The following is a 27,868-nucleotide window of genomic DNA, read 5'->3' as shown; positions in this document are numbered from 1 at the left end:
TGCAGGGGGTGACGGGGTCAGAGGTAGCAGTGAGTAAAAGGGTGAAGAAGATGATGAGGCCTTGAGGGCCAGCAGATGGGACTCAGGGACCCACAGGGATCCCTGGGATACTTGGGACATGGGGACCAGCAGGGGCACAGGGACAGCCAGGGCAGGGCACGGGACCCCCAGGGGACACCTGGGACAACAGGGACCACCGGGGCCACAGCAGAGTCCAGGACACTGATCCCTGAGGCACAGGGGCCCTGGCACACAGGGGCCCCCCTTGGGTCAAAGGGACACAGGGAGTGCCAAGGGGCACAGAGACCCCCTGGAAGCACATTGGCACCAGGGATCCCTGCGGACAGAGGGACCCCGGGGACATCGGGGACCGCCAGGGGGCACAGGGATCCCTGGGGAGACAGGAACGGCCGGAGGACAGCTGGGGACACTGGGCCTGCCGGTGCCACAGGGATCACCGGTGCCACAGGGATCGCCGGTCACCAGTGATGCCCAGGGCCATAGGGACCCCAGAGGAGCACTGGGGACACCGGGAAACCAGAGGACAGCCGGGGACACCGTGGGACACCAGGGGACCCCAGGGAATACTGTGGGACACAGGGACACCAGAGGACCCTGGGGGCACCGTGGGACACCGGGACAGCAGAGGACAGCCGGGGACACCGTGGGACACAGGGACACCCGGGCCCTGGGGACACCGTAGGACACAGGGACACCAGGGGACCCTGGGGACACCGTGGGACCGGCGGTGACACCCGGGCCCCTCCGGCCCCGCCCACGTGCCGGCGCGAGGAGGGGGCGGGACCTCCTCCCCCCGGCGCTCTTCGATTGGTCCGGAGGCCGTGATTGACGTGGGCGCCTGACCGGCGGGGCGGGCGCTTTGCGACGGCGGCGCTTGACGGCGGCGGCGGCGGCGGCGGGTGCCGATCGGGGCGGGGGCGGCCATGCTGCTCACCGTGTTCTGCCTGCGCCGCGACCGCTCCGAGATCACCTTCAACCTGCAGGTGGACGCCGACTTCGAGCTGCAGAACTTCCGCGCCCTCTGCGAGCTGGAGTCCGGCATCCCGGCGGCCGAGAGCCAGGTCAGGGCCTGCCGCCGCCCCGAGCTCCGGGGAGGGCCCGGCCGGTGCCCCCGGGTCGGGGTCTCCGGGGCTGGGAGCGGCCGTGTCCCCTTCTCCCGCAGGGTCGGGGTCCCCCGGGATGGGAGCGGCCGTGTCCCCCACGCCCCGCGGGGTCGCGGTCCCGGGATCCCCCCCGGCCGTCCGGAGTTTGGGGTTGTTTGGGGTGGCGGGTCCCTCCCGGTGCCTCCCCTCGCCGACCTTTCGGGTTTGGGGAGAAACCTCTCGCTTTTCGCTCAAAATCCTCTCGGGAGAGGGCTCCGAGTCCCCGGTGACTCGTGGTCCCTCCGGGAAAGGCTCGGTCCGCGCCCGCCGCGCAGCTGAAAGGGGGAAAATAATGTGGGTTTGTTTTGGTTTGTTTTATGTTGAGGTTTCGGAGGAATTTGATGCTTAAACGGGGCAGGAATTGGAGCGAGGGGAACAGGAGTCGGAACGCGGGGAAAGTGGTGGCCCGTGGGCTCCTCACACCCCGGGAAACGGGGCTGAAATCAGTTCGGGAAAGGGTTTATTTATCCCACCAAACCCCTCCCCGGTCTGGGGCGGAAAGGGCACATTGAGTCTTTTCCTCCCTTTTTTCCACACAGGTGTGGGGACCGAACAGGCACATCCGTGTGGTTTTCCCAGCAAATATCCCTCTCCAGCCCGGATCCACGGCTCACTCGCGTGCCAAAACATGGGGGAGGCTGCGTGTGGGGGCGGCTCTGGGCCATCTGTCTGGGGTTTGCTCATGTTTTGGGTTCAGTCCCGCGTTTTTGGCCGTTCCTCCCCGTTTGTCCTGGGCAGGGCGGTGTCGGCTCCTTTTCTCGGCGCCGGCCATGCCTGGCAGAGTTTGTGGAGTTTAGTGGTGGTGGCTTTTGCTTCCCGAGCCTTTTCCCAGTCTAAATTAACAAAGTGATTTTCCGGCCAAGCCGAGATTAGTCAGCGCTGGAAGAGCTGCTGCAGGGGCAGCCCTGGAGCTGGAGTGTTCCTCACCCAGCAGGTTCCCGACATTTGGCTTTCCCTCTGCCTTGGGAGAGCCTTGTTTTTTGGAATGGGAGGTTGGTGTTGAGAGAGAAACAGTCTCAGAACAGGGGTAGAAAATCCGGGTAGGGTGGATTTTCTTTTAGGAAAAAATCTCTTGGTTTTGGGCAGGTGGAAAGGGAGAACCCACCTCACACAAAGGTTCTGTGCTTCAGCAACCCCCCCGTGGCTGTGTCACAGCCACCAGTGAGCTCCCAGATCTGGGGACAGCCCCTGAGTGGGGGACTCTGCAGTGGCTTTGACATCTCCAGGCATGAACTGGAGCATAAACTCCTCACTGTCACCTTTGTCCCTTGTGTCATGGTGACCTGCAGCTCTGGGTCTGATTTAGGATAATGAGGGGTCACTTCTCCGTGTATTTTTTGTCAGGAGTTCCCTTGTTTGAGTTTTTCCAGCACAGCTGACCTGTGTGGGGTTTGGGTGCTGCCAGCCCCAGGCAAGGGGAGCAGCGCTGCGCTTTTGTAGCCACCCCTGCCTTCCTTCTGCTCATCCATCTGCCACTCGTGCATCATCCTGTGCCGTGTCGTGTCGCGTTTTCAGGCAGTTATTTATCGCTCCTCTCTCTTCTCTTTCTGCCTGGCGTTTGTGAGGTGTTTTTAGGACCTTCAGTGGGGAGAACAGGTTGGACGTCAGCAGGAATTTCTTCATGGAAAGGGTGGTCGGACATTGCAAGGGGCTGCCCAGGGAGGTTTGGAGTGCCCATCCCTGGAGGTGTCCAAGGAAGGACTGGACGTGGCACTCAGTGCTCTGGGCTGGGGACAAGGTGGGGATCGGGCACAGGGTGGACCTGATGATCTTGGAGGGCTTTTCCAGCTTCAATGATTCTGTGAGAAAGTTATAAAGATAAAGTTATCAGTGAAGCAGCTCCTTGTGTGGAAAGATTTTGCGTTGTTAAACCACAAATAGGCGGTTTTATGTTTACCAGACTTGGCTGTTTTCTGCCCTTTTTCCTCAACCAAGGTGAACCTTGCATTGAAGGTGCTGTGTTGGCATGAGAAAGGATGCATTTCGTTGTAAGGGGTGTGCAGGGTGGAGTGAACCACTCTGTGTGGAGAAGGGTTAATCCCAGCCTTGTTCTTTGCTGGTTTGGGCAGTGAATTCCGGGTGCTGCAGTCTGGGGTGGGGCAGGGAGCTGTGAGGTGTCCGAGGGACAGCTTTGGGCACAGGTCGGTGAGATAACAGAGGTGGCTGCTGGTGGCTGTGGTGATAAGAGGAGCAGGGCAAGGAGAGGGGAAACGATCTGACTTTCCACAGTCTCCTCCACACACCAAGGCTGTGGCTTTCCTGGAGAAGGGATAGGAGGCTCTCAGCAGAGCCACACTCTTCATTCCTTCCCTTCATTTATTTTCTGTATGTGCCCTCCCTCTCCTGTGTCATCCTCAAGAATATTTGATGGGTCCAGGATCTGGCTTGATTGATGGCTGCAGGTGGTATCCAGCGCTCCTGGTTGGGGTTCCCTGCTCCACGGGGAGGTTCTACCCTCTGGCATCAAGCACAATGAATCCATCAGTGCCTGCATCCCTGTCTGAGTCACCTCCAGAAGAACCTGTGTCTGGTGCCTGCCAGCCAGCAGAACTGCCATGAACCAGACAATCAAAAGGCAGCAAAATCCAATCAGTTTGTTTTAAGAGTGGAGCGGAATGGGTCAGAAGTGGATTAACCCGTGATGCTAATGGACGTGGTGCGAGTGCCAGACGCTTAATTCATTGTCTGGGATGTAAGGCCAAATGCTCATAAATCCAATCCCAGCAAGATGACAGAGGTAAAGCCTCACTTAAACTGATTAACTCGTCTCTTCCAGAGTGTCTGCGCGGGGAATCTGCCATTTCAGATTTGGGTGTGCAGCTGGGATTTATGACACACTGGCTGTTGCTGCGGCAGCACCGACTCAGGCCAGTAACATGAGAGGCTGCACTGGGGCTCTGCCAGCACCAGCTGACCTTGGTTGTGCCAGTGGTGTCGTGTGGGGTAGAGACCAAACACCTTCAGAGCGCTGCACATGGGCCCTGGGAGGGACCTGGCTCGTGAGGTAGCGCTGAGGCTGCGCACTGTGGTGGTGGGGAGGAGGTAGGGAGCTTGTGCTCGGTTCCATCGTGTGTCTTTCCCTGATTCTCTGATTGCTGCCCTACGGGGTTCTGGTCATTTGTGCTCCTCCTGCCTTGCCTCATTTTGGCACTGCTGCTGACAATGGATCTCCACTGCTGAGTGCCATAGGGAGAGTCTGTGTAAGATTTGGGAGTTGCTGGAGTGAAGCAATGAAAGTCTGTAATGTCATCCAGACCTTAAGACAGGTACTGATTGGTTTTTTTGGATGTTGTTGGATCTGCTCACTGTGATAGCATCAGGCAGAGCCACAGCCCATCCACGCTGGGACTGCAAAAGCTTCTCCCACGAGGCTCAGCCAGTCCCAACCTGTGGCAAACGTGTTGTTGCTGAACTGGCCTTTTCCAGCCCCAAAGAGATGGTTTGGCTAAACAAGGTGGTGAACATGAAATTTGATCGTGTGCCTGAGGGGCTTAGGCCAAGTTCTCGGTGCTCTGGACTGCTGCCAGGGCAGGAGGTGGTTGGGCCGATCTGCCTGGTCTCGCTGTGCTCCAGCGACGGCACAGAAACCTGGCGTTGCCAGATACCATTTCTGGGAGCTTCTGTTCCAGCTTTATTTTACATTTTGGGCTTTCCCATAACTTAGGGCCTCTAGGTATTACGGGTCTGATGTTCATGGAAATACTCTGTGGGGATTATTCACCTTTATCTTAGTGTTTTTATGTTTAGTCTGTGGACCCCTTGTTAAACCAGGTTATCAAAACAGAAGTGGATGTGAGTTTGTGTTTTATAGTCACGAGAAGTTCATTCCCTCCATGGGACTGATGGCAGTCTTGGGAGCAATGCCTTTGGGTGCTCCGAGTCTGGAGAGTTACATCACTGGAGTGAACTGGAAAGCATTGAGCTAATGATTGAGGTCCCCGTAAAACTGGTTATTCTGGGGAGCTGAGTTGTGGGAAGAGGCAGAATGATGGATGTTGGGCTGGATCATCCCTGGATCTACTCAGATCAGCGCTGCTGGCATGTCTGCAATTGGTCCGGGGTCAGTGGGTGCTGACTTGGGGGCAGGGAACGCTGCAGGAAACGTCCGAGGCTTGTGTGATCATAGAGGTTGGAGTTTGGGAATGTGGGCAGACAGTCCTGGTCAGGACTTGCTTCCCTTTAATGATCTTGGCCTCTGATCAGGGGAGACCAGCCCTTTCTCTGTGGCTGTCAAACCACGGCTGGATTTCAGCAAGACCAACCCCTTGTTGTCCAACCACGAACGTGTCAAGGCCCTGCCGTGCCTGAGGCCGGGCCTGTGAGGACATCACACCTTCCCTTCTGAAGCTTGAGATGGATCTGGAAGATTTACTGGAATGTTTTTTTTTAACATCTTGCTTTTTTTTTAAACTGTTTCTCTGCTCGGTGGTGCTGGTGGCTCTCCTGGCACAGATTGTTTATGCGGAGCGGCCGCTGACCGACAACAACAGGTCCTTGGCCTCCTATGGCTTGAAGGATGGGGATGTGGTGATCCTGCGCCAGAAGGAGACGGTGGAGCCACGGCCTTCCATGCGCTTCCCAGGTGAGAAAGGCTCTGTGCCAACACTGTCTGAGATTCATCAAGACTTACCCAACACCAGCTCCCGTGAGTGTCCTTTAGCACCTTCTATGCAAAGCACTGAGGGAGGGACGGTGGCTGGGATGAGTCAGGGGGGCTTGTAAATGACCATAAAGGCTTCTGATTTAGTGTTTTATTCTGAGGAAGCCAGTACCATTTTACTTTTTTGGGGGGGAAGTGTGGAGGCAGTGAGGAGGTGACTGGTTCAGAACAGGTTTGGTAAAGGTGTGTGAGGTCTCCTACAGCCACTGGTTCCCTTCCTGCTGGATGTGATGGCACAGTTGTGTGAGTGCCTCAGACCCAGGAACAGCCTCTATGGACATGTGTCCTGAACCTGCCCTGTGGCAAGTTCCCTGAGGAGCCACATCTTGCCAAACCCGGTGGCTCGATCATGTGTGCATCTGGGAATGCCCTGTGCCTCTGTCCTGCCTTCCACAGCCACTCCTAGCAAATCCCAGTCATAAAATATCCCTAGAAAAGGTGCCACAGGCTGAGAAGGGCATGGGAGCATTGCTGAGGTCCTCGTCCTGCCTCAGCTGGAGGATGGGTACCTGCAATGCAGGTCTGCAGGAATGTTACTACTTTTTTTTTCCCCTGCTTTTTTTTAACCCGAGAGACTCCAAAGTGCCTCAGAGCCACTGGGTTTAGCCCTGCAGTCCCTCCATGAGGGATTCATGTTTGTGGAGCTGGGAATAACTAGTCAGCAAGTGCATTTCAGGGGATTAAAAATGGGGCAGGCAGACGAGACCAGTTACATAAATGCGCCAGCGTTGCTAACCCAGTAACCCGGGGACGTGGCTGTGCTTCCGACACAAACTGCTGCTCACAGAATCTGCTCTCGTGCAGCATTAAGGGGCAGCTCATCCTTCCCATGGTTTTTCCAGCAGAATTGTAACCACGAAGCACCGACACCTCTGCTCTTCCTCCCTGCAGGTCTGCCCAGGATAGATTTCAGCAGCATCGCCGTTCCCGGGACATCCACGCAGCAGCACCAGCCCCCGGCGCAGCGTCCTCGCCCATCACCTCCGGACGCGCCGTCGTTCCCTCAGGGCCTGGACAACCCGGCGCTGCTGCGGGAGATGCTGCTGGCCAACCCCCACGAGCTGTCCCTGCTGAAGGAGCGCAACCCGCCCCTGGCCGAGGCCTTGCTGAGCGGAGACCTCGGTGAGCTGGGCTTGGAGCTGGTCAGGGTCGGCTCCCATCAAAGGCAGCCCCAGGTGTTTAACGCTGGGATGTGCTGCAGGCTCCTTGATGGTGCAGATAAAAGGTGCCAGTTGGGAGCACTCAAGGCAGAGTTCCTCCATTTCTGGGTGTATTTCTTCTGCTTGGCATCTTTAATATCCTCTGTCTCCTGCTCGGAAATATCAGATGCACAGATGATTTGGGTGTCTGTGAACACAAGTGGCTCAGCTCCTGATTTTTACACTAAGACACGCTCTTAATGCACATTTTCAAATAAAGGTGGTGTGTTTGGTGCATCCCAGATCCTGCTGGGACTCAGCAGAGAGCAGCAGACGCGAAACCCAGCTCTGTCTGTAGTGATCATGTGCTGTGGAAGTGAATCACAGAAAGGGAGAGGGAAAGGAACAAGGAAATGGTGTCTTTTAGGAACTTTCTCAATAGAAATAGTCAAACATGTGAGTTTCTGTTAATCTTGGAAGTGTCCGCGTGTTCTGGGCACAACTGAAGCCTCGTCCTTCACTTCCTATGCAGCTGATGTTGGTCCCTCATTCTTCCTGTGGTGAAAGATTTGAACTCCGGTGTCCTTTCAGTGTGAAAAGAGAGGAGTTTTGGGTAGCAGCAGATGAGCTCCTGAACCTTTGCAGGATGTTTAGTTGGGAGATAAATCCCGTGGAGTTTGGAGAAATAAGTGAAGAGAAGGAGCTTCTAGCAGGAGACTTTATCAACTTTCAGGGTTACATCCGAGTGATTTCCCTCTGTCAAAGGAAGCCAGAAAGGAACTTCCATGGATATTGTCAGCCTGTTCAGTTTTAAACTCTGCCTTTAGTTCATATCCAGAGCTGAAGTCACATTCTTTGCACTCTCAGGCATCTTCAGGCTTCTTGCTGGGAGTTTTTCCCATCACCTTGAGCAGGGGTGCTGCTCTTGGCATGGGAAACCAGAGGTTAAGCCAAAGACACCCAGAATTGGCCCCTCTGCTGTTCTGCCTGGTCAAGCTTTGACCCAGATGTTCATTTTCAGTCCCAAATCGCCGCACTGGGCTGTCAGGAGGAAGTGGTTTGGGCTGGTTTTGCCCTTGTCGTGCTGCACTGCTGCTACTGGCAGTGTTTGGGCACAGATCCAGTTCAGCTCTAGCATGGATTCCCAAATATCTGCATAGATCCGTGCCCTGTGGCTGTTCTCAATGAAGGCACCTGCTGTACAAAAGCCTAATTTCAAAAATCCAACAGTCAAACATACTCAGTGCCTCCCTGAGCACATAGCAGCCTTTGAGCCAGAGCTGCTTCCTGGGAACGGCATCCCTGGAAGCAAACCCAAACCCTCCATGTGTACAGACCTTCACGGACTGCCAAGTCCTTTTGGGGACGTACGTGATCCCATTCAAGTAGTAAAAAGTGGCCAGAGGCCATCCAGAAAAAGTGGGAATCTAAAAACTGTGGTCTTAAAATGTGCATTTAGACCTAGTGTCCTGGCTAGCACCTCCTGGTTCCAGTGGTAGGCATTCATCTTTAGGGATTATAATCTCTGGCTTTGCCACATTCCTTGGCTTTGAAAGAAGTTTTGTCGTTAGCTTTTGTGTGGGTTTTTTTAATTTTTTCCCTATAAAAATATATGTGCCAGGAAATTGAGTTTGATTGTGCAGTGTTTGGGTAGGGACATGAGGAGAATGAGCTCTGTCCAGTTGCTTTTCATCTCGGCAGGTTCCCAAGCTTGCCACTGATCCTCTGAGGTCCATCCATGCCGCCCTCAGAGGAAGCTTTTTTCCGTGTGCTGCTGAGTCTATTCCTCAGCTGGCATCAAAAGAAGCATTTGCTGTGCCAGAATTTGATTTGCAAGAGTAATTTCCAGTAAAAAGCATTTCTTTATCTCCTTGTTCCCACAGAGAAATTCACCAGGGTGTTGCTGGAGCAACAGCAGGACCGAGCTCGGCGGGAGCAGGAGAGGATCCGGCTCTATTCCGCTGACCCCTTTGATCTGGAGGCACAGGCCAAGATAGAAGAAGACATCAGGTAACAAACCAAAGCGGCTTGCAGGCTTTGGGGGTCCTCTCTGGGGAGAAAAAACTGCTGTGTGCTTCTATCCATGGTGTTTTTTCCTCAGAGAAGGCAGAATCTAAACACATTCCTTGTATCAAGGCGTTTGTTTGCAGGGCAATGCTCTGGGTCACCTTTGCATGTGGGAAGGTTGGGATTTGGGAACATGTAGGTGCACCGCATCCTTTAGATGTGTCCAGCTGAGATCACAGAGCATTGTTCCCTGTAAGGGTGGAGAGGCCCTAGCACAGGTTGCCCAGAGAAGCTGTGGCTGCCCCATCCCTGGAAGTGTTCCGGGTTGGACAGGGCTTGGAGCAACCTGGGATAGTGGAAGGTGTCCCTGCCCATGGCAGGGGGTGAAACTGAATGGTCTTTAAGGTCTCTCCCAACCTGAACCATTCTGGGATTGTGTGATACGAGGTGACAGCACTGTTGTCTGTGCACGTGATGTCTTGGAGCTGCCTGAGCTGGTCCGCTCTGAGACTGGAGCACTTGTGGAAAGCACATCTCCTCTTGAGAGATGCATCTCCAGTGCCTGGGGCATGTTTTGAACCCAAGAGCTGGGCTGGTGTTGTCTCCCAGCTGAGCTCTGCACAGCAGCACAGCGTCGTTTCTCCCAGCTGCCCTCAAGATTTGGTTTTGCATCCTGCTGATTGTTCTGTGTCTGGCTGATTCACTGATGAGAGGTTCTGCAGAAAAGAATTCTGCACATCAGCTCGCTCCTTCTTGCTGCCTTCCAGATGTAACTGTGTTGGGCTGAGGATTGATTTCTTCAGCTGAGTGGTAAATCCTTGAGTCGGTTCATGGCCAGTGGCTTTCCCCAATAACAAAGTGTCTGTCTGGTACAGACCCATTGTTGGTCAGAACCAAAATTCACTGGCACTAGGAGTGGTCTCATGTTACAACTGACAAGGTGTTGGTGCCAGATAAACACTCAGCAATGCAGAAAATAGTCATTTGTAGATAGTGAAACATTGCTTGGAGGCACAGGAACGCTTCCCTTCTTCCTTAGATGAGGCACACATAAAGGGGATGCACCCAAGGCTCTGCAGCTGTTTGGGAACACTGGGCTGAGCCGTCCCCAGGTTTCATACCCCACTCAGTGAAAAATGAAATTACATCAAAATTAGAGCCTTTTTCCCCTTTTTGGGGAGATAAAGCTGTTTCGGATGCAGTCACTACGGATACCTATCACTTCCGGGATTATCCTGGGGCTGCCAGGGACTCCTTGAAGAGCAGTTTTTCTGTCGGCTTGAATTTGCACCAAGGGCTGGTGCTCCTGGTGGTGTTCTTTCTGCTGTTTTGCTCACCTCCCTCCTTTCCTATGCCTGGAAAAGGAAAGATACCAGGGAAACCAGAGGATTTTAATGTTCAACTGCTGTGTGGGATTCCAGTGATGTAGCTACTGGCAACATCTCCGTGTGCCCTCGGCATGACTAACGAATCCACAGGTTTTTTGCTCTGAGTTCTCCAGGTTATCGTGGATGACAGGTTCCTATTGGCAACACAAGGCTGTCAGGAGCTGAGGGGTGAGTTAGGCTGGGGTTGGAAGCGGCAGTGGCTGCTGAGGAGTGACTCAGTGTCTCTGGACTAAGCTGAGATCATTCCTAGCAATCCTCAGCTCCAAGGCCTGTGTTTCGCTAAGGAAGCGACCTTTGCAGTGGTTTAAATGTGTGTTTGTAAGGTGAGCAGCAGCAGGTGGGATTTCCAGGTCTGTCTGTGAGTCAGGGGGATGTTACAAGGTCTGGTTGACAGACATTTTGATTTTTCTCTCTCTTCTCCACAAAATTCAGGCAACAAAACATTGAAGAGAACATGACGATAGCAATGGAAGAGGCGCCCGAGAGCTTTGGGCAGGTGGTGATGCTCTACATCAACTGCAAAGTCAACGGACACCCCGTGAAAGCCTTTGTGGACTCAGGTGCTTTCTCCACGCTCTCCTTTCTGTCACTGAGGGCAACAGTAAACATTCCAGTAGTTTTCCCAAAAAATCCTATAACAAAGCACTGCATGACAAGATTTTGAAGTGCTTTACTGAATCCTGAGCCCAGCCTGGGTGAGCAGAGCAAATCGTTAGGAGAAGCAGTGTGGGAACACCCTGGATTAGGGCTCCTGGGAGAGTTTCTGGGACTGCCGTGCCTGGAAGGTCACTGCTGTGTGTGTGTCCTATCTCGTTTTGCAGATGGGGGGATTTCACGTGCCTTTAATGTGGTGGTTGTCATCTACAGTCCTCCAAGGGGAAGTCCTTGGGGTTGTTCCATCCCTACAGTAATGGTCAGTGCTGACCCATGTGTGGACAGCCAGATCAGCACAGTGGGATTCACAGGAAGCCTTTATGCCCTGGGGCAGGTGGGTTGGTTTCCCAGCCACTGAGTGCCAGATCTTAAGCTCTTCCAGGAGAAAATATAAATTCGTGCTGAGCTATCGGGATTTAACACGAGTTCTGTTGCTGGTAGGTGCCCAGATGACCATCATGAGCCAAGCCTGTGCTGAAAGGTGCAACATCATGAGGCTGGTGGATCGGCGGTGGGCTGGCATTGCTAAGGGTGTTGGGACACAGAAAATCATTGGCAGAGTGCACTTAGGTAAGTACTGGCATTTTTGGGGCAGCTTTAGCAGGGGTTTAACTGCATTTCCCGCAGTCTTGGCACCGAGGAGTGTCTGGGTTGGTGCTGTAATTGTTAGAAGCTCCTGCAGAGTAAAATCAAAGTGCATCTGCAATGTGTTTGTCTTGGGCACAGAACTCTGTTTTGTCTCATTTAATGCTTTATTTTAATGGCATTACTGTAACACTTTGAGGTGAGGGAGTCCCAGCTCCTGCACACCTAGAGGAGATGTTCACTGGGGGCAAAACCCAAGGTGAAACACCACGACCTTCCTTCCCCATTTTGGGTGGGACTGCTGGGCAGGGTGAGCTACTCAGGAAGGGTTCCAGTGCAGTGCAGTGTTTGCTGTTCCTTTGGAAAGAGAAGCCTCTCCGTGCTCTTGTGCAGCTTTTCTGGATGGAGGAGATTGTCCTTATTACTGAAAAATCGAATCTGTTTGCTGTTGTTGCTGCTTAGACTTGTGCTCTAATAAACTGTTTGTAGCCCCTCAAGCTTGGAGGGTCAGAGAAGCAGGACTCGAGGTTCTTAGGCACATTGGCTTTTAAAATAATTAATTTGGGACCATGGCAGGCCTGGCAGTCCTGGGGCTTGCAAAGGGCTGGACTTTTTGTGACCAAAACAGTGCATCAGAGTGCTGCTTTCAGATTTGCCCAGACCTTTCCCTGGAGGTGGAAGAGCAGAAAGCAGATTTGTTGTGCTGTAGTGGGAACTTCTCTCCCTTGTGTTTCAGCTCAGGTGCAGATTGAAGGGGATTTCCTGGCGTGCTCCTTCTCAATCCTTGAAGAGCAGCCCATGGACATGCTCCTAGGACTGGACATGCTTAAGAGGCATCAGGTATCAAAACCTCTTTTGAAACAGTTACCTGGCTCTTGCAGGTTTAGTGAGAAGTGCAACATAAATGCCTGGGCTGGGAATTCATTAGGATTTTTCTGGGGAGAGGTGACGGTGGATTATCTTCCAGCCTGGAAGCACGTAGACTACATCCGTCATGGACAGTTCTGGGGTGCCTGGCTGCTGCCTGGAGCCTTTTGCTCTGATCAAAGATGCTCAGAGCTTTCCAACTGAATGATTTATTCCAAATTGAGTCAGACAGGGCCCTTTGCTTAGAGCTGATACTCCTGGCCCACCCTTACCTGCTGTGAGCCGTTCCCATTGGAGGCAGATTGCCTGACTTCGTGTGTCCCTTTTTCTCTGGGAACTGCCTGGCTCTCCGCAGGCCCCTGATGTCTCGCTGCTCTTTCGCAGTGCTCCATTGATCTCAAGAAGAATGTGCTGGTGATCGGCACCACGGGCTCGCAGACCTCGTTCCTGCCCGAGGGCGAGCTCCCCGAGTGCGCACGGCTGGCGTACGGCGCGGGGCGCGACGACGTGCGGCCCGAGGACATCGCCGACCAGGAGCTCGCAGAAGCAATACAGAAATCCGTAGAGGAAGCAGGTACCGGCAGGAGCCCAGTTGAAATAGGAATCCGTGTATTTTTTTTTGCTGCATGTCAGGATATCTGTGAGCAGTTTCCCTTCCAGCTCCTGGGAGCAGCATCAGCCAGTAAAGGGTGGAGAGAAGGGGCTTTATTGTTGCTCATGGCCTCTGAGTGCACTTCTCTCTTCCTTTCTGGGCTGCAAAACCTGCATGAAGGCACAGGGGCTGTTTGCTGTTTAATTTGTGCTTTCCCTGCAGCTTCCCACACGCTCTGGTTTCCTGGCTTTCAAGGTGTGGAGGTTAATGGTTGTCTGTGGCTGGGATCACGTTGTAGTACCCAGCAGGGACATGGCTCAGCTGTGGTGCTGCTGCAGCCTCGTGTGAGCACAGCTTTGGGGAGGCTTCCCAAACCCTGCTCTTATTGGCTGCACCACGTAAAAATAGAGCAGCTGTAGTGGTGACAAAAGTTCATGACAATTTTTAGAATTCTCACTATTTCAGCATTTTTCCCTGGAATGGTGCTCGTGCCCTTGGAGGGGGAATTGCCTCCTTGCAGATGCTCTAAGTTTCGAAAGCTGAATTCATGTCCTCAGCCTTAAACGTGACCTGCAGAGAGAACTTTCACCCTCCTGCAGTTTTGTTCCCAGTATCCCTGGAATCCAAACGCTGCACGAGTGCTGTGACTGGGCTGCAGGGGATTTTGGTGGCTGCAAAATTTAGTGAAGTAATTTTATTTTCAGCCAAAATAGCTGAAAGTCGAGTGATGAGCCAAAAACGGTCCGAAACTCAGATTTTCTGTTCAAGTCCTCCCTTAATTCATCTTTTAGCTAAAGGGAAAATTAATTTTTTCCCTGCTGTTCCAGAGAAGCTGTGAATACCTCAGGGTGTATTCCTTAAGCCTTTTCCAAAACTTCTAAAGATAACATTTTATATCCAAGAGTTCTCTAGAGACCTTTGAGTTTTACTGCTCATTTTTCTTCTGACAGAATGCAGTAAATTCTGCTTCCTACACACAAGTAGAACTCTTTGCTGGGTCAGGTTTAAGCTGATCAACATTTTTGTTGCTAATTTTTTAAGACTCTAGCATGCCCATATATAAAATTGAAATGAGATAAAAAGATTTAACCATATATTACATATATATTTTTATATATTTGTTAGATACTAAAATTTGTATATATTTAACTACATATATCTATCTATATATCTATATAGACGTATATATATTTCTACAGCTGTATCTATCTAATTGAAATGCACTGAAATTTTTCTTTAACACTTCTCAGTTACTGTTTGACAACCCAAAGAGTAAGCAGTTAGTTACAAATATTGAAGTTGATAACATTAAGGGGAGCACAGGACTGTGCTTGTTGCTCCTTTTGGCCAATTTTCTTCCATCCTAAGAATACAAGTTTTCCAGAAATGCAAAACACCTCGGAAGGAAGGTCTGGCATTAATAAATCAGTAAGAAACAGTTTAAATGTGTGACTTTTCTAGCCAAATTTGAACGTTTATTAACTCAAGTTGCAGCCAGTAGAGAGAAACACAAACATGGGTTTGACCTTGTGATCAGGTTTTGACGTTGCTAAAGGTCAGGCTCAGGAGCTTGGGCTCTTGTCTGTTCCCACAGCCTGGCAGGTGTAAATATTAGTTCTTTTCCTGTTAAAAATTGTAGCCTGATGAAGCCTGGGTTAGCTTTTGGAATATATTTCATTTTTGGATGAGACTTTGCAGATATTATAGTTGATTGGATTTAGTTCTCCGTTGAAAGGGTCAAATAACACAGCCCTAACTATGAGTCTTTACAATAAAAACATTTAAGTCGAGTTTTTTTAAAAAGAAAAGTGCCTGAAATGACTTAAATCCAAGCTGCTTATGTACCACATACAGTTCTAAGGACCATGAGCCTTTGTTCAGGCTAGTCAGCACTTGGACACTTGCCGTTGATGCTGAGCCCTAGAGGAATATAAAAGATTTATGGGAATAGGAAATCCATTTTGTGTGTTCACTTAATGCTCACAGAACACCAAGGCACAGAACTGAAGTGGCTCTTGTTCAGATTGACTGTGACAGTCCTGGTAGTTCTAGACACAGTACCAGCCTCTGGCCCACAGGCTTTTGTTGGCTGTATCCTAAAATGTCAGCACATTCCCTCTTTCTCTCTTCCAAAACTTGAGTTGCTGCTAGGTGGTGCCAAGAAAACCAGGAAAGGAAAAAACAGAAAATGGAAGAACAATAGAAAGAGAATGTGATGCAGCTCCAAAGAAGCTCAGCTCCCCGCAACATGTGTGTTCTTTTATAACAGCAGGAATTTTTGCTGGCTTCCAGGAGATGGTACAACACAAATGGCTGTGTGCACCTGGAGGCTATTAAAGTGCTTGTTTTGAATGCACCTGGATTATCCTTGAGCTTTATTTAATCCCCTGAAGCCCACTTTAGGGAGCTTCATGATTTCTGTCAGCTGCCTTGCTGGTGGTTCAGCACCTATGGAAGGCAGCGAGGTGGAGTCCTGGTGGGGTTCACTGGGATCCGGGTCCCAGTCCTCATTTATTTCTGAGGGCTTGATGCTCTTTTGTGCCAATTTCCTACTACTGGGCAGCTTGGTGATCATGGACGATTACAAGCCTGGCAGCAAAACTGGAGCTCTTCTGCTGAGGAGGAAGTGTAGCCAGGCAGTTCATCCCACACACACCTTTTCATCCAGGCAGCCTCAGTCCAAGTCACTGCCACCACAAACAACTCAGGCTGTTCCTGGTACAGAGAGGAGTTTATCCCTCATGGTGCACGTTGTGGGGAAGAGTTTGTTCCCGGTTTTAGCTGGACCAATATCCCTGGTGGGGCTGGGATTCAGCTCCTGTGGATACCCCAGGAGAAGGATGACACTGAGGAGTGCTTGGCAGAAAACCAGCTCCTGCTGCTACCTACATGTGAATCCCTGATGTGTTTGATCAGACCCTTATTAACGATCCAGCGGGTCAAAAGACAGTTCTGCTTTCTCCCTGAAGGGTTGGTTTAGGAGCAGAGAACATGAATGTAATCATTCCACGTAGAAACAGAAAGGATCCATCTAGTTTTCATCCATATCCTCTGTCACAAAGCTCTTTCCCACCCTTAGGAAAGATGAATAGTGGGGTGGTGTCACTGCACTGGTTTTAATTAACAGAGGATAAAAGGAACAGGGCTGAGGAGAGAAAGACAGATTTCTGTTGTGTTGTGGAATTAAAACAGAATCCTGGCTGGAGGTGTGGGCATGGTGAGCTGTGCCCCAGTGCTCATGTAAAAAGAGACTCCAGGAAAACCAGTGGTGTGTGTTTAAGACCACTGAGTTTGGGAAGGGAAAGGGCAGCAAATCACAGAACACCTGTGACCCTGGGCAGAGCAGGGCTGTGGTGGCAGGACAGGAGCTCCTGCAAAGTTGTGTGAGTGATTTAACAAGGTGAGAGCGCTGATACATCAGCAAGATTAGACTGTCAACAATATAAGGTCACTTAATCTCCCCCGATAACCACAGCCAGTGTTTGGTGCTTCTGATAGAGATCTGCAATTCATCTGCTCTCTGTGAGGACAAGGAAGCAGCAAGCTGGGTTTGACTTCTGGCTGCTTCTCCTTTGCTTTGCTCTTCCCAGCCTTGGGCAGCAGTTCTTTTGGGGGATTTCTTTCCCCCTACAATCTGTACACCTCCCTTTTGCAGCTGGCTGGTGTTTGGTCACCTTCTCTTGGGTCTGATGGCACTGCTGGGAGCATAACCCAAGAACTGTGTTGCCATCTCAGTTCCTATATCCCTGAAACGTGTCTCCTGAGTATCTCCAGCCAAAGGGAGAACAGACCAGTATGGCACTAGACATGTGTTACACTGTGTAGAGTTTACCAAGTGTGTAGTATCACCCACAGACTCCTCTGTGGCGTAGACAGTACAGAACAGCCTTTAAATTGTGCTCTGGCAAAGTTATTTTTACCTTGATGTGCCGAATTTGCCAGGCAGAATCCTCCTGGGAGGCAGGAGCTCCTGCAGCCTCCGTGGCGTTGTGCCGGACAGTTGGGAGGGGAGCTGTGCAGGACTGTAACCATGCATGGTGTGTGCTCTGAATGCTAACACGAGTTTGGTGTGTTTGTTTCCTAATCCAAACAGAACGCCGGAAGCCTTGATGCATGTAGTGTGTGTTTACTGCAGCTGGAGTGGGCCACAGACCAGGTATTTAGAGCCACCCGTTCCAGTTTGTGCTGCCACGCTGTGAACGGTGCTTCTGCTGTGTCCTGACTGCTCCTTTCCTTCTGTCTTCCATAGAGAATAGTGACAAAGAAACTACCTCACTGGAAATGCCCTCATTACCAGCTTCTGATGGGTTTCAAAATCCAGTCCAGTCTTCAGGACTAAATTCCAAGATCTGTAATCCCACAAATCAATTACTTGATCGTTCTGTCTCTGCCCCTGCTTCAATTTGCTCATCCGAATCCAGCCTTGCAGAGCCCATTGATCCTAGAGCCGTCAAGACTTTTGACTCTTCACCTGAACACCAGATAACCCCAGAAAGAGAATATCCTCTGGTATTGCAGCATCATTCCAATAGCTCTTCCTTGGCAAATAATGACCCCTCTCCACACACCGGGGATGGAACCTGCCCCAGTTCAGCTTGCCTTTCACAGAAGACACTCAAAGAAACATTTAGTGCTGACATTTTAAAGGAATGTAATGCTGAAGGGCAAGATCATGGTCAGGAACATCCTCTGGAAGTGACAAAAGTCAATTTGGCTGACACTGCTGCCAAGCACAGGCAGAATAAAGATGTCTGTCTGTCTTCAGAGCAGGAGCAAAAACATGAGCTTCCCACAGACCATCGGACGTGCAAAGAGCCAGAAAAGGAACATCTTGAGGAGCAAACTGAGACAACCGACCCAGAACCTCCTTGCTGTGTTGGTGGGGTTGAGAAACCTGCTGTGGCAGAAGCCAAGCAGCCAGAAAATCCTCCCATGGAAATGAGAGATGGACTGGAGAGAGCAGGTCTTTCCTGTGTGAAAAGGAGTATCCAACTGTCAGCCTCCTGTAGCCATGTGCACATGGAAGCCTCCATGGAAATAGATGCAGTGGAGCAGGCTGCAGCTGAAGCGCAGAGCTCAGCAAGGGAGCAGAAGCAGCAGACTGAGAACAGATGTATATCCAGCCTGAACTCTGATGCCTTCTCCATGGAGGTGGAGTTGCTGAAGTCTCCATCCTCCTTGAGTGGTCCACTTTCCACCAGTGATGTCCTGCAGCCTAAAAGCACTAGTGAAATTCCTGCAGAGTATCATGAGTTGGCTAATTTGGCAGCAGACAGCTCCTTCCCCTCCAGCATCCACCAGCTGGACACGGATCCAGGAAGACCTTCAGAAGAGCCATGTTTCCCTCTAGCATCAGCCTTGAAAGAGCTTCACAAACTCTTGGTTATCAGTCGGAAAGGAGAATGTAAGATCCTTGCCTCGGAAGAAGTCTCACAGCTGGAAGTGGTTCACAGAGAGCCAGCAGTGCAGCAGAAGGGACTTCCTGAAGGTGAGCAGAAAGGCTCAGATCCAGCCAGCCAGGAACAGAGCTGTTCCTTTGCTGAGGTGAGGTCTGAGGGTGGAGGAGCAGAGGGGAGCCAGCCTTGTGATTCTGGCAGAGAGCATGTCAGCACTGGGCCCATCAGTCCAGGGCAGCCTGTGCTCGGGGGAGGTGCTTTAGAGAGGCAGAAGGGTTCAGGTAAGAGCGATGTGGTCATGGAGAGTTCTGCAGCCACCCCTGGCCAGCAGCAGAGCCCAGAGCAGGGGGAGGTTTTGGCAAGAGCTTCTCAGAGTCCACCGAGTCCAACTTCGGAGCAGAGCACACCTGTTTCCTCCACACCTGCTTTGGGTGAAGGTGCACTACAGGATACTCAGAGCCTGTTCACAGGAGCACCTGGGAGAAGTGGCAGTGCTGCTCCTGAAGGTCCGTGGCCGCTGGCTGGGAGTGAGGAACCGCTGCTGAGCCCCCCAGCCGCCTACACCAGACTGACCACACGGGCTTCTGCACCCCCTGCTTTCCCTGCCGCTGATGTTGACCGAATCCTCGGTGCTGGTTTTACCCCGCAGGAAGCTCATGAGGCCTTGGAACAAGCGGATGGAAACGCAGATCTTGCTCTTCTCATTTTGCTAGCCAAGAGCATTGTTGTTCCTACATAACGGAAGAGGGAGCTGACTGGGGGATCTTTTCTTCTACAGGAGTATCTCAATTACACACCACAATGGACGAGCAGAATGTTGAGCCAGATTTTTTTTAATTATTCACAGCCAAAGTAACATGTCTCTTCTGTTTCACTCATTAGATTTGGGCCTTGAAAAGAAAGAAAACATCCTTGCATTGTGTGGACAGGATAGCTTTTAATCATGCATACTGGATTAAAACTACTGGTTTTATTTAAAAGTACAATTTTAGAATGAGCTCCAATGCTACGAATAAAAAGCAGCAGCCACTGTGCTCACCGCCCTGTCTGGCACAAAGCAGGTTGTGACAGGAATTAGCCACACGTGCACAGGACGGGAGGTGCACACCGAGTCCAATGTGGACTCTGGATTTGTTGCAGTTCCTTGGAACCCAACATGCAGCTGTTGAAATTATTCTGGCAGCTACTGAAGGTGTGTAGATGCTTATGGATGTGTAAGGCTTTGCCAGAGGAGTGAGGGGGTTTTGTGGGAGTGTGAGATTTTGTGTGTGCATAGGGAAGGCTGATGCTTATTTTTGCCAAACCCTTTTACGCTTTGATTTAGAGTTGGACTCAATGATTCTTGTGTGTCCCTTCCAACTCAAAATATTCTCTGATGCTCTTGGGCCAGTGTGTTCCAGTTTACAACATGGGGATAGAAGAAGGGAAGGGATAGAATTTGGTGCTACCAAAACTTATACGTTTTAACTTATTTGAAGATGTGCTGGTATTAACTGTAGGGACGGGGGAGGGAAAAGGAGTACTGACTTTTTTTTTCTAGCCTTGCCCACATCATGTTTTTCCTCATGCAAAAAGAACAAGCTCAACCAGTTTAGGGCTAAACCTTAATGATGAATTTGTTTAACAAACCAACTGTGTGTTATGGCTCTAAATCTCCCTGTGCCCGGGGAGGAATGAACTTCATCTCAGTGGCTCCAAGCAGGGCTGTGATTGGAAGAAGGAAGAATCTGCTTTGCTCTGGTTTTTCTGGATGTCTGGGGTCGATTGGCCTCTTGGCTATGGAATGCCATGGCTGGGGGCTGCTGATCTTGCACCTCCTTGAGAGCGAGGGCTCCCCAACAGGGTTCACAAAACAAATGCACTGACGTGGCTTCTGCATTACAACCATCGTGGCCTTCTGGGATATCTCTGGTGAGTCACCTGCGTTGTGAGGCCTCACCGAGGCTGTGCTGTAGGAAGCCCTTTCCAGATGCTTTTTTTGAGGGGGGGTGGACTCCTTTGTGATGGTCTGCAAAGCCCCAAAACTCTGTCAGAACTGGGGAAGGAAAGCGTGGCTGAAACCAAATTTTAAGTAGGAACTTTGATTTAGTCCCACTTGCAAATCTCAAAAGTGGCTTTGTGTTAGGTGTTCGTCTTGAACTTGACATGTTGAGCTAAACCTGGAGCAATGGCTCAGCAGCACCAGACACATTTTTGTTCATGGCTTCCATGTGGTGTTGTCGTTGTCTCAGGCCTGTGTCCTGGTGTTTGTGTTCCCTGTTGCTTTAGCAGGTCTCCTATGTGTGTGCTGGGCTGTTTTTATGCAGGTGGCATTTAAAAACAACACAGATTTGGTTTCATCTGTCACCTCACAGGAGTTTGTGCTGTCATTGAGTGCCAGTATCAGATTTGCCTCAGACATTTGGGCAGCCAGGAGATCCTTTGGAGTAATGAAGGGCTTTAAGGCATTCTGCTGTCAAATGGAGTTTTTCCATGAGCTGGGATGGTACCATCCAGACTTAGAGCTGTTTTGGCTTATATCCCTCTGCTTGTGATACCAGCAGCCAGCACTGCTCTGTGTGGGAAGCAGTGCTTGGCTGTCTGCAGCAGCATCCAGTGATTCACTTGAGGCTCTGCTCAAAATGAGTTACTGAGGCCAGACTGCGCTTTCTCATCTTCATGGGGCAGGTGGTAGAGTTACCCCTGCTGAAGGTTTGGTTTAGTATTCTTGAAATGAGCACCTCAAATCAGCAGAAGCCCCTCTGTGAAGGGCAACGCTTGAGCTGGTACAGGAGTACAGTATCAGCAGGTCTCTCTAGAAGCCTTAGGAAATAGGATCTATCAGACCCATTCCTGTCTGCATCTGGTTCACCATCAGAAGCAGCAGCAATGAGGCTCCCAGATCCAGAGTGACTTCAGACGGCTGTATCTGCTCCCGATTCGCATGGTGGGGCTTGGTGAGGTGGAAGCAAGGGAACGCGGGAGCCAGGGGCAGTTTGGCTCTCTTGGATGCGGGAGAGCTGAACCTGTGCCCTTCGCCTGCGGGTGGATCTACTGCCAGCTGCTTGGAGCAGCAGATGTTGCTATTCAGTGTTAGCTACTCAGTGTTGGCTACTCGCTGATAGCCCCCTTGTGTCACCCTCTCTGTTTTAGAAGCCGTTGCTCAGCTGGGCCAAGTGGTGCTGCTCTGCACTAAGCTGGTGACAGGCTCTGCTCTCACAGCCACGCTGACTTAGGCTGCGCATCCAGAATTTATGCTATAAAAGCTTTAGAGCATCAGCCAATCTGCTTCAATGCTCACTTTTATTCCTTGTCAAATAGAAACTTTGAATCCCACCCTTCTGCCAAAGCTATATGGAAGCATTTATCCATAGTGCTAGAATTCCGTGCGTAAGTCTCTAAACTGCTAGAAACAAACCCTGACCCCCAACTGATAAATATTTCTAAAACTCTTTTATCAAGTAGGTCCAAGCCTGGTGATTTAAATCTCTTAATTTCCAAGTCTTGCTTTGAGTGAATGGCTATGTGCTGCTAAATTACTTAATAATTTTTTTAGGAGCAAGATTTAGTATAAAATTGGGGCAGTAGTGAGTATTTAAGGTTAAAATAAAATGTAATAGAATGTGTGTTTAGCAAACGCTGTCTAAAACTTGTCTTTGTTTCAACGTGTGTCCTCTCTGCTGCATGCACACACACATCCTGTGTTCAGCCTGTGGCAGTCCCTGTGCTGACCTGGCCCACAGAGTGGGAGTATTTATAGGGAAGGAGGGATGGCAGAGTGCTATGGCTTATCGGCTACAGCAGGGGATAAAGGTACCACCAATAGCTGTTCAGGTTTCCAAGGAGCCAGGTATCCCGGCCTCAAATCAGCCACCTCGTTCTTTTCTGTTCTCCCTCCTCATTAACTACTGCTACAGTGTCCTAATGTCACATCACTTAACAAAGGGATTTCACCATGGAAGTCCAGCTCTAGAGAGTAAAGCAATGCTCAGAAGGTGCTTGGTAAAGCTCCCAGCACCTGTGGGGATCCATGTGGGTCTGTAGAGCTTCTTTCTGGGTGTGCCCTGGAGCCAACCCTGGTTTCTGAGATTTACTTTTTTCCTTAAAAATACCTTGGCCTCCTGGTGACTGCATGTTTGTGTACACAAGGCCGCAGGTGAACATAGAGGTGATGTTAAGTGAAATCCCAACATCTGGAAGTTTCTGGGCATGGGTAATTCTGACAAGAGGAGGGAATATTCCTGGCGACCATCCGTGGCATGTTGACCTGCTGCAGGACAGAGCTGAGCTACGCTGTTAACGACAATCTCTGCCTCCTTGCTGTGTATGTTTAACTTTCTATGTAGACACTTGGTCTCCAGGACTGTTAACCTTGTACGTCCTCCATGTTTTCCTTCTCTCCCTCTTGCCGTCTCCTCAAAAGTAGCAATATTTATGTGTACTTGCTGAATGCTCAACTTCAGATCAGTTTTCTGTAAAACTGCCATTGACGAACAAAAGGAGGAGCAGGTCCTAGAGGTTTCTTCACCAGACTTGGACTTCTTGCCAAACAGCTCCCCAGAACTCTTAACAGAAAATCAAAGAGGAGAAATCCAGAGGTATTTCTGTCTGCCTCTCTCGGAAGTCAGCTTGGGAAACGGGGTCGGTTTCATGTCCATCATTCCCCTCTGAAGCGCCCAAGAGATTTCTTCCTGCACTGTGTAGACGAGGCTTAGTCTGTGATCCAAAGCGCAGCGGTTTGGGTCACACTTTGACTGATGCTTCAGAGTTTTACAGACTCACTTAGGGAACTTGAGAGAATCAATACTCAGGAATCCTAAAGCTGGTTGCGTTTTGTGTCATTGACTCTTGTGGGCTGAACACGCTGCGGCCTCGCAGGCGGCTGAAGAGAGGAGTGGGTGTGTCATCAATGGGATGTGGTTCTGCCCAAAGTAATACACACTTGATTCTTTTTTTGATTTTTTTAATATTGGGGGACTGTTTATCAACAAATTATGTGTAAAAAAAAATTTGATATTTTAAAAAAGTTGAATAAACACTTTATCATAATGTTGCTTGGTTGGTCTGTCTGTATTTCTGAGGTTGGCAGTTCTCTACTCAAATCCTTCTCTGCCTTTTTTCCCAAAGCCAGTGGATTTTCCTTAACATAAATGCTCCCATTTTGAACATAATGAGTAGAAATCTGTGGGTAAAAGAATTCCAGTTGGGAGGGCCTGAGAACAGGCATGAGAAATTCCTGTATTCCCTTTACTTTGGGGATGGGCTGTTGGGCCCTTCATGGAGGACTTGGAAGAGCATCAGAGTAAACACAAAATGTAGCACTTGGCCATGGCAGTGTCTGCTGGGAAGGTGATTGAGACGCTCCTTGTCTCCTACTTAAATACCTCATTTCCAGCCCAGTTAGAAGATGGTTTTATTTTTCTGGAGCTGGAAGCTAATTTCTTGGGACATTAAAAAAATTGGCATTTAAATCCCTGGAAAGCTCATGAGAGTTTTAGTTAGAAATAACCTTTTTGAAGTTCCATTCTCGTAGTGTCACATAGAACAGGTTTTAGAAAGGAGGAGTAGAGGATATTCCTCCTCTGAAACTTGGGGTATAGTCACTAACCCTAAGTTCCTCTCATGGAGGAGCACTTCCTTTTTCAGATCCAGAAAACTTCCACTTTTCCTTGAGACATCACTGAGGTTTTGGCCATTTTAAATCCCTCCTAACCAGAGCTGTCGGTGCTGGTACCAGGTAAGAGAGACACAAACACAGTGGGTTATGATTCAGTGGCTGTGACAAACTGGGCAGTGGTTTCCTCCTCACATGTTCAGAGCTCTGCAAGTGATGCTGGTGTCGCTGTTAGAGCTAAGTGAGGTCTTTGATTATGAGGCAAAATCACACTTTGAATTCAACTCTCAGGGTGGGAAAAGGGAAGGTTTGATGTGTGGGCTGCTACAGCCCCATCATACACTGGCCAAAGGGTTGCTGCAATTTCTTCTGCTGGGAGATGATTTAAGGACTGAACACTCTGGTTCAAAACTATTTTGAGCACTTGGGCCTTGTTTGTTCTGCTTGATGAAGATGGTTTTATTTTGGTAATGTATAAAAATGAAGATTAATGACACAGTTATGTCCATGTTTGGGATTGTCCCAGTTTGAATTGGCCTGATGTCCTGAAGCTGAACCAAGGGTAGGCTGTGGCTGCCCCATCCCTGGAAGTGTCTAAGGCCAGGTTGGGTGGGGCTTGAAGCAACCTGGGATAGTGGAAGGTGTCCTTGCCCATGGACATGGGATGAGGTTTAAGGTCCCTTTCAACCCAAACCATTCTGGGATTCCATTAATTGGGGCATTGGCACCCTGAAATCTGCAGCCTTTATAGAGCCAAGAGAGGGTCAGGCCGTGTGCAATAAATGTACACTCCCAGTTGGTGTTTTCTTTGGTTATCTTTTGTGGGCCTTCAGGAGTAGAGGTCTCTCCTAAAAACTTCCCGCACAGGTCTGGAGTTTAAAAATAACAACTGAAGGTTTTTTGAGCAGTCACGTGGATGCAGCGGCTGCATTAAGAGCAAGAGTGGGATGCAGAGAGGTGAGTGTTCCTTCATGCAATTTCCTGCCCCAAAATAGTTCAAGGAATGGTCAGCAGAAGGAACATGACTGAGCCATTGCTCAGGAATTCCGCAGTGCCTCCCATCAGCCCCTGCCCGGCCTCTCTGCAGTCCCACGTCTGAGCACGTGCCTGGTGTGGCTTTGCCAAGGTAGCCACTTTTTGGGCGGGTTTGTCACCAGAATGGGATTTGGGAAATCCTGCTGGCCCACCTGGCTTTTGATTCACTGTGACTGTACATCGATTATCTGCTCTGCCTCATTCCCTGGGGGTACACTGGGGGTGCCGGGACCCCTGGAAGTGTACCCACTCCACTATGACATAATTACCTCCAACAACCATGCGTGCTAATTACAGGGCGCTGTCATGATTGCCAATAAAGCACTGAGTCACACAGAAGGATGTGAGTGTTGGTGACTGAAATCCTTTCCAACAGCCACTGCCAAAGGAATGTCTGGTTCCCAGTCTCTGTTAACAAATGGAAATTGGAAGGAGTTTAAAACCAAACCACTTGTGCCTGGCTGTGGAAATGGAGGTGTGCTCACAGGCCTCACTGTTGACTTACCCTTATAATCCAGCAGTTTCTTCCATGATTTTCCTAATACTAATTTTTTTTCCTGCTGGAATCCACAGTGCTGCAATGTTTCTTATGCCTCTTTAATTTCCCCCCCGATCACTGGGAGCATTACTGAGGTGCCCTATGACCGCACTGCATTAGGTGGTATCTTGGGAGTACCTTGCACGTAACACAACTTGCTGCAGGAGGTGATTCCTCTCAGTGACTCGCTCTGTCCTTCCTCGCTCTCCATCCATGACAAGCGCCTGATGGCTATTTTCCTTGGGGATCACGTTCTCCATGCCAACTTCAGGCTGCAAATACTGAGCAAAGAGTTAAAAATCTCTTGGGAAGAGGGTGGGAAGCAACCCAGCACGTAGTGGGAGTGGGATGGATTCCCCCAAGCTTTTCTGAGGAGGATGGGAGCTGTCTAAATGCTGGGAGCAGGGAATTTTCCACGTAAATCCATAATTGGGTGGTGGGTGCTTTAAGGGATTATAACCAACTCGTTTTACTTGAAGTAAAAAAAATACTTGGGGGATTCAAAACATTCAGGAAAACAGCAGGACACCAGGAAGTCTGTTCCACCAGAGAATCCCAGAGTGGTTTGGGTTGGAAGGGACCTTAAAGCTCATTCCAACCCCCATGGGATTATACAGGTGTAGGTGCTGCACCTGGTGCCTCTGGAGCAATGAGGAATGCAAATGGATGCACGTACCTGCTGGTGCTGTACAGCTCGTTTGCCTTTATGCTTTAAATCCTAAAATCCACCAAGAAAGAATAAACTGGCGTGTGGGATCTGTTGGGCTGCTTTAAAAGGAGATGACTTCAGTCTCTCCAGTGACTTGCTGGGGATCAGGCTTGGATGTTTCAGGCTCAGGATTCACTCCATTCCCCCCCAGTTCAGCAGGAGAGAGTCACCTTCCTCCCCACATGCCAATACAAGCTCTGATCCTTGGGATCTTCCTTAATGCAATGTTTCTGCTTCTCCAGAGGCTAGTGGGGAGCTGGGAAAAGAGTTTTTTGGTTTGGCTCAGTTCTAACCCAAGCACTGTTCCCTTCCTTTCCCTTCCCTTCCCTGGGAGTTTCTCCCATGGTTTCCAAAGCTGTTAAACTGGCTGGGCTGTTCCTGCAGGGAAAGCGCAAGCTTGGCTGGCGTGGCTTTTCCATCTAAGCCCTTGCTCAGCCCTTTCCTTCCCTGCCAGCAGGTTATTTACAGAGGAAGGGGTGGGAATGGCAGGGAATGCACTCCTGGAAGCTGCTGGCTTTCACATTTTTAATTGCTTTTACTTTCAGTTCCATTTTCAGTTATGAGGGTCGGGTGATTCAGGCGCTAAGCCAGCCCCAAGTCACAACCCTTTACCTCAGCCTCAGGTTTTATTTATAATTTATCTTAAATCTTTGTACCAATTCCCATCTCTGTCCTGTGATGGCAAGTGGGGCTTGTATTTGAGGTTTTTAGGAGCTTTTCCCACCAATGGAGGCTTGGGCTGGAACAACAATGTGGCCCATTTTTGGATCCATGGTGCCACCCAGCACAGGGATCCCAGCAAAGAGCTGGATCCCCTGAGATCAGAGCAGAACTGAAGGAAGCAGTGCTGAAGCCTGAGGTGGTGGGATGCCATAGGGATCCCCCACTTTTCCCTCACTGATTATTTCCTTTGAGACCAGTGCCCCAAAGTGCAGCAAAGCTGCAGGCTGGGCCCTGGTGGCTGATGGGCACCTCATGTCCCAAACCCACTGTGTGTCCACTCAGCAGGCACCCAACAGCACTGTCCCCTCCTGTCGCCCTGGACTGTGAGAGAGCCAACACCATCTCCCCTTATCCCCGTCACATCCCTCCTTGCTGTGAGGGAATCAATGCCACCTTCACTTGTGTTTCCTCACTGCGTCATGGGAGTTCCAAATGCATTCTCCCCTCACAGAGGTCTGGGCCATGATGGACCCAAAACCACCTCCCCTCATGCCCCTCAGTGTCCCCAGTGCCATCTCCCCCCACATCCCCTCACTAATCCCAGGGCTGTGAGGGAGCCAGTGCCACCTCCCTATATGCCTTCACCGTCCCCAACATAATCTCCCCTCATGTCTCCTCACTGAGCCCTGGGTTGTGAGGGACCCAGTGCCACCTTCCCTCACTGTCCTCAGAGCCACATCCCCTTGCCTGCCCTCACTATCCCCTCAACTGTTTCCAACGCCATCTACCCTTGTGTTCCTTCACTATGCCCAGCGCCACCTCCCCTCAGGGGCTCATGAGGGACCCAACGCCAGCTCCCCTCACGGGGTCACGAGGGTC

The 27,868-nt window shown here is 50.4% G+C and overlaps 1 protein-coding gene across 2 annotated transcripts; it reads left to right on the top strand.

Annotated features, from left to right (window-relative positions):
* The first annotated feature begins 913 nt into the window (after positions 1-913).
* Positions 914-23,483, top strand: DDI2 (DNA damage inducible 1 homolog 2). Of its 2 annotated transcripts, XM_082295546.1 has the most exons (10): positions 914-1,082; positions 5,616-5,745; positions 6,715-6,945; positions 8,846-8,972; positions 10,790-10,917; positions 11,453-11,581; positions 12,333-12,436; positions 12,848-13,037; positions 17,149-17,211; positions 17,305-17,423. In XM_082295546.1, the coding sequence occupies exons 1-9, from the start codon at positions 945-947 to the stop codon at positions 17,163-17,165; spliced, it is 1,194 nt and encodes a 397-aa protein (XP_082151672.1). In that variant the 5' UTR covers positions 914-944; the 3' UTR covers positions 17,166-17,211; positions 17,305-17,423. The 2 variants fall into 2 exon arrangements, with proteins under 2 accessions (XP_082151672.1, XP_082151671.1); XM_082295545.1 differs by lacking the exon at positions 17,149-17,211 and having other exon boundaries at positions 17,305-23,483.
* The last annotated feature ends 4,385 nt before the right edge of the window (positions 23,484-27,868 follow it).

The sequence above is a fragment of the Coloeus monedula genome (genome assembly GCF_965178545.1).
Source record: "Coloeus monedula genome assembly, chromosome: 22".
In the NCBI taxonomy this organism is placed as follows: domain Eukaryota; kingdom Metazoa; phylum Chordata; class Aves; order Passeriformes; family Corvidae; genus Coloeus; species Coloeus monedula.
The sequence above is the reverse complement of the archived record's forward strand: the minus strand, read 5'-3'. Positions and strand labels throughout refer to the sequence as shown.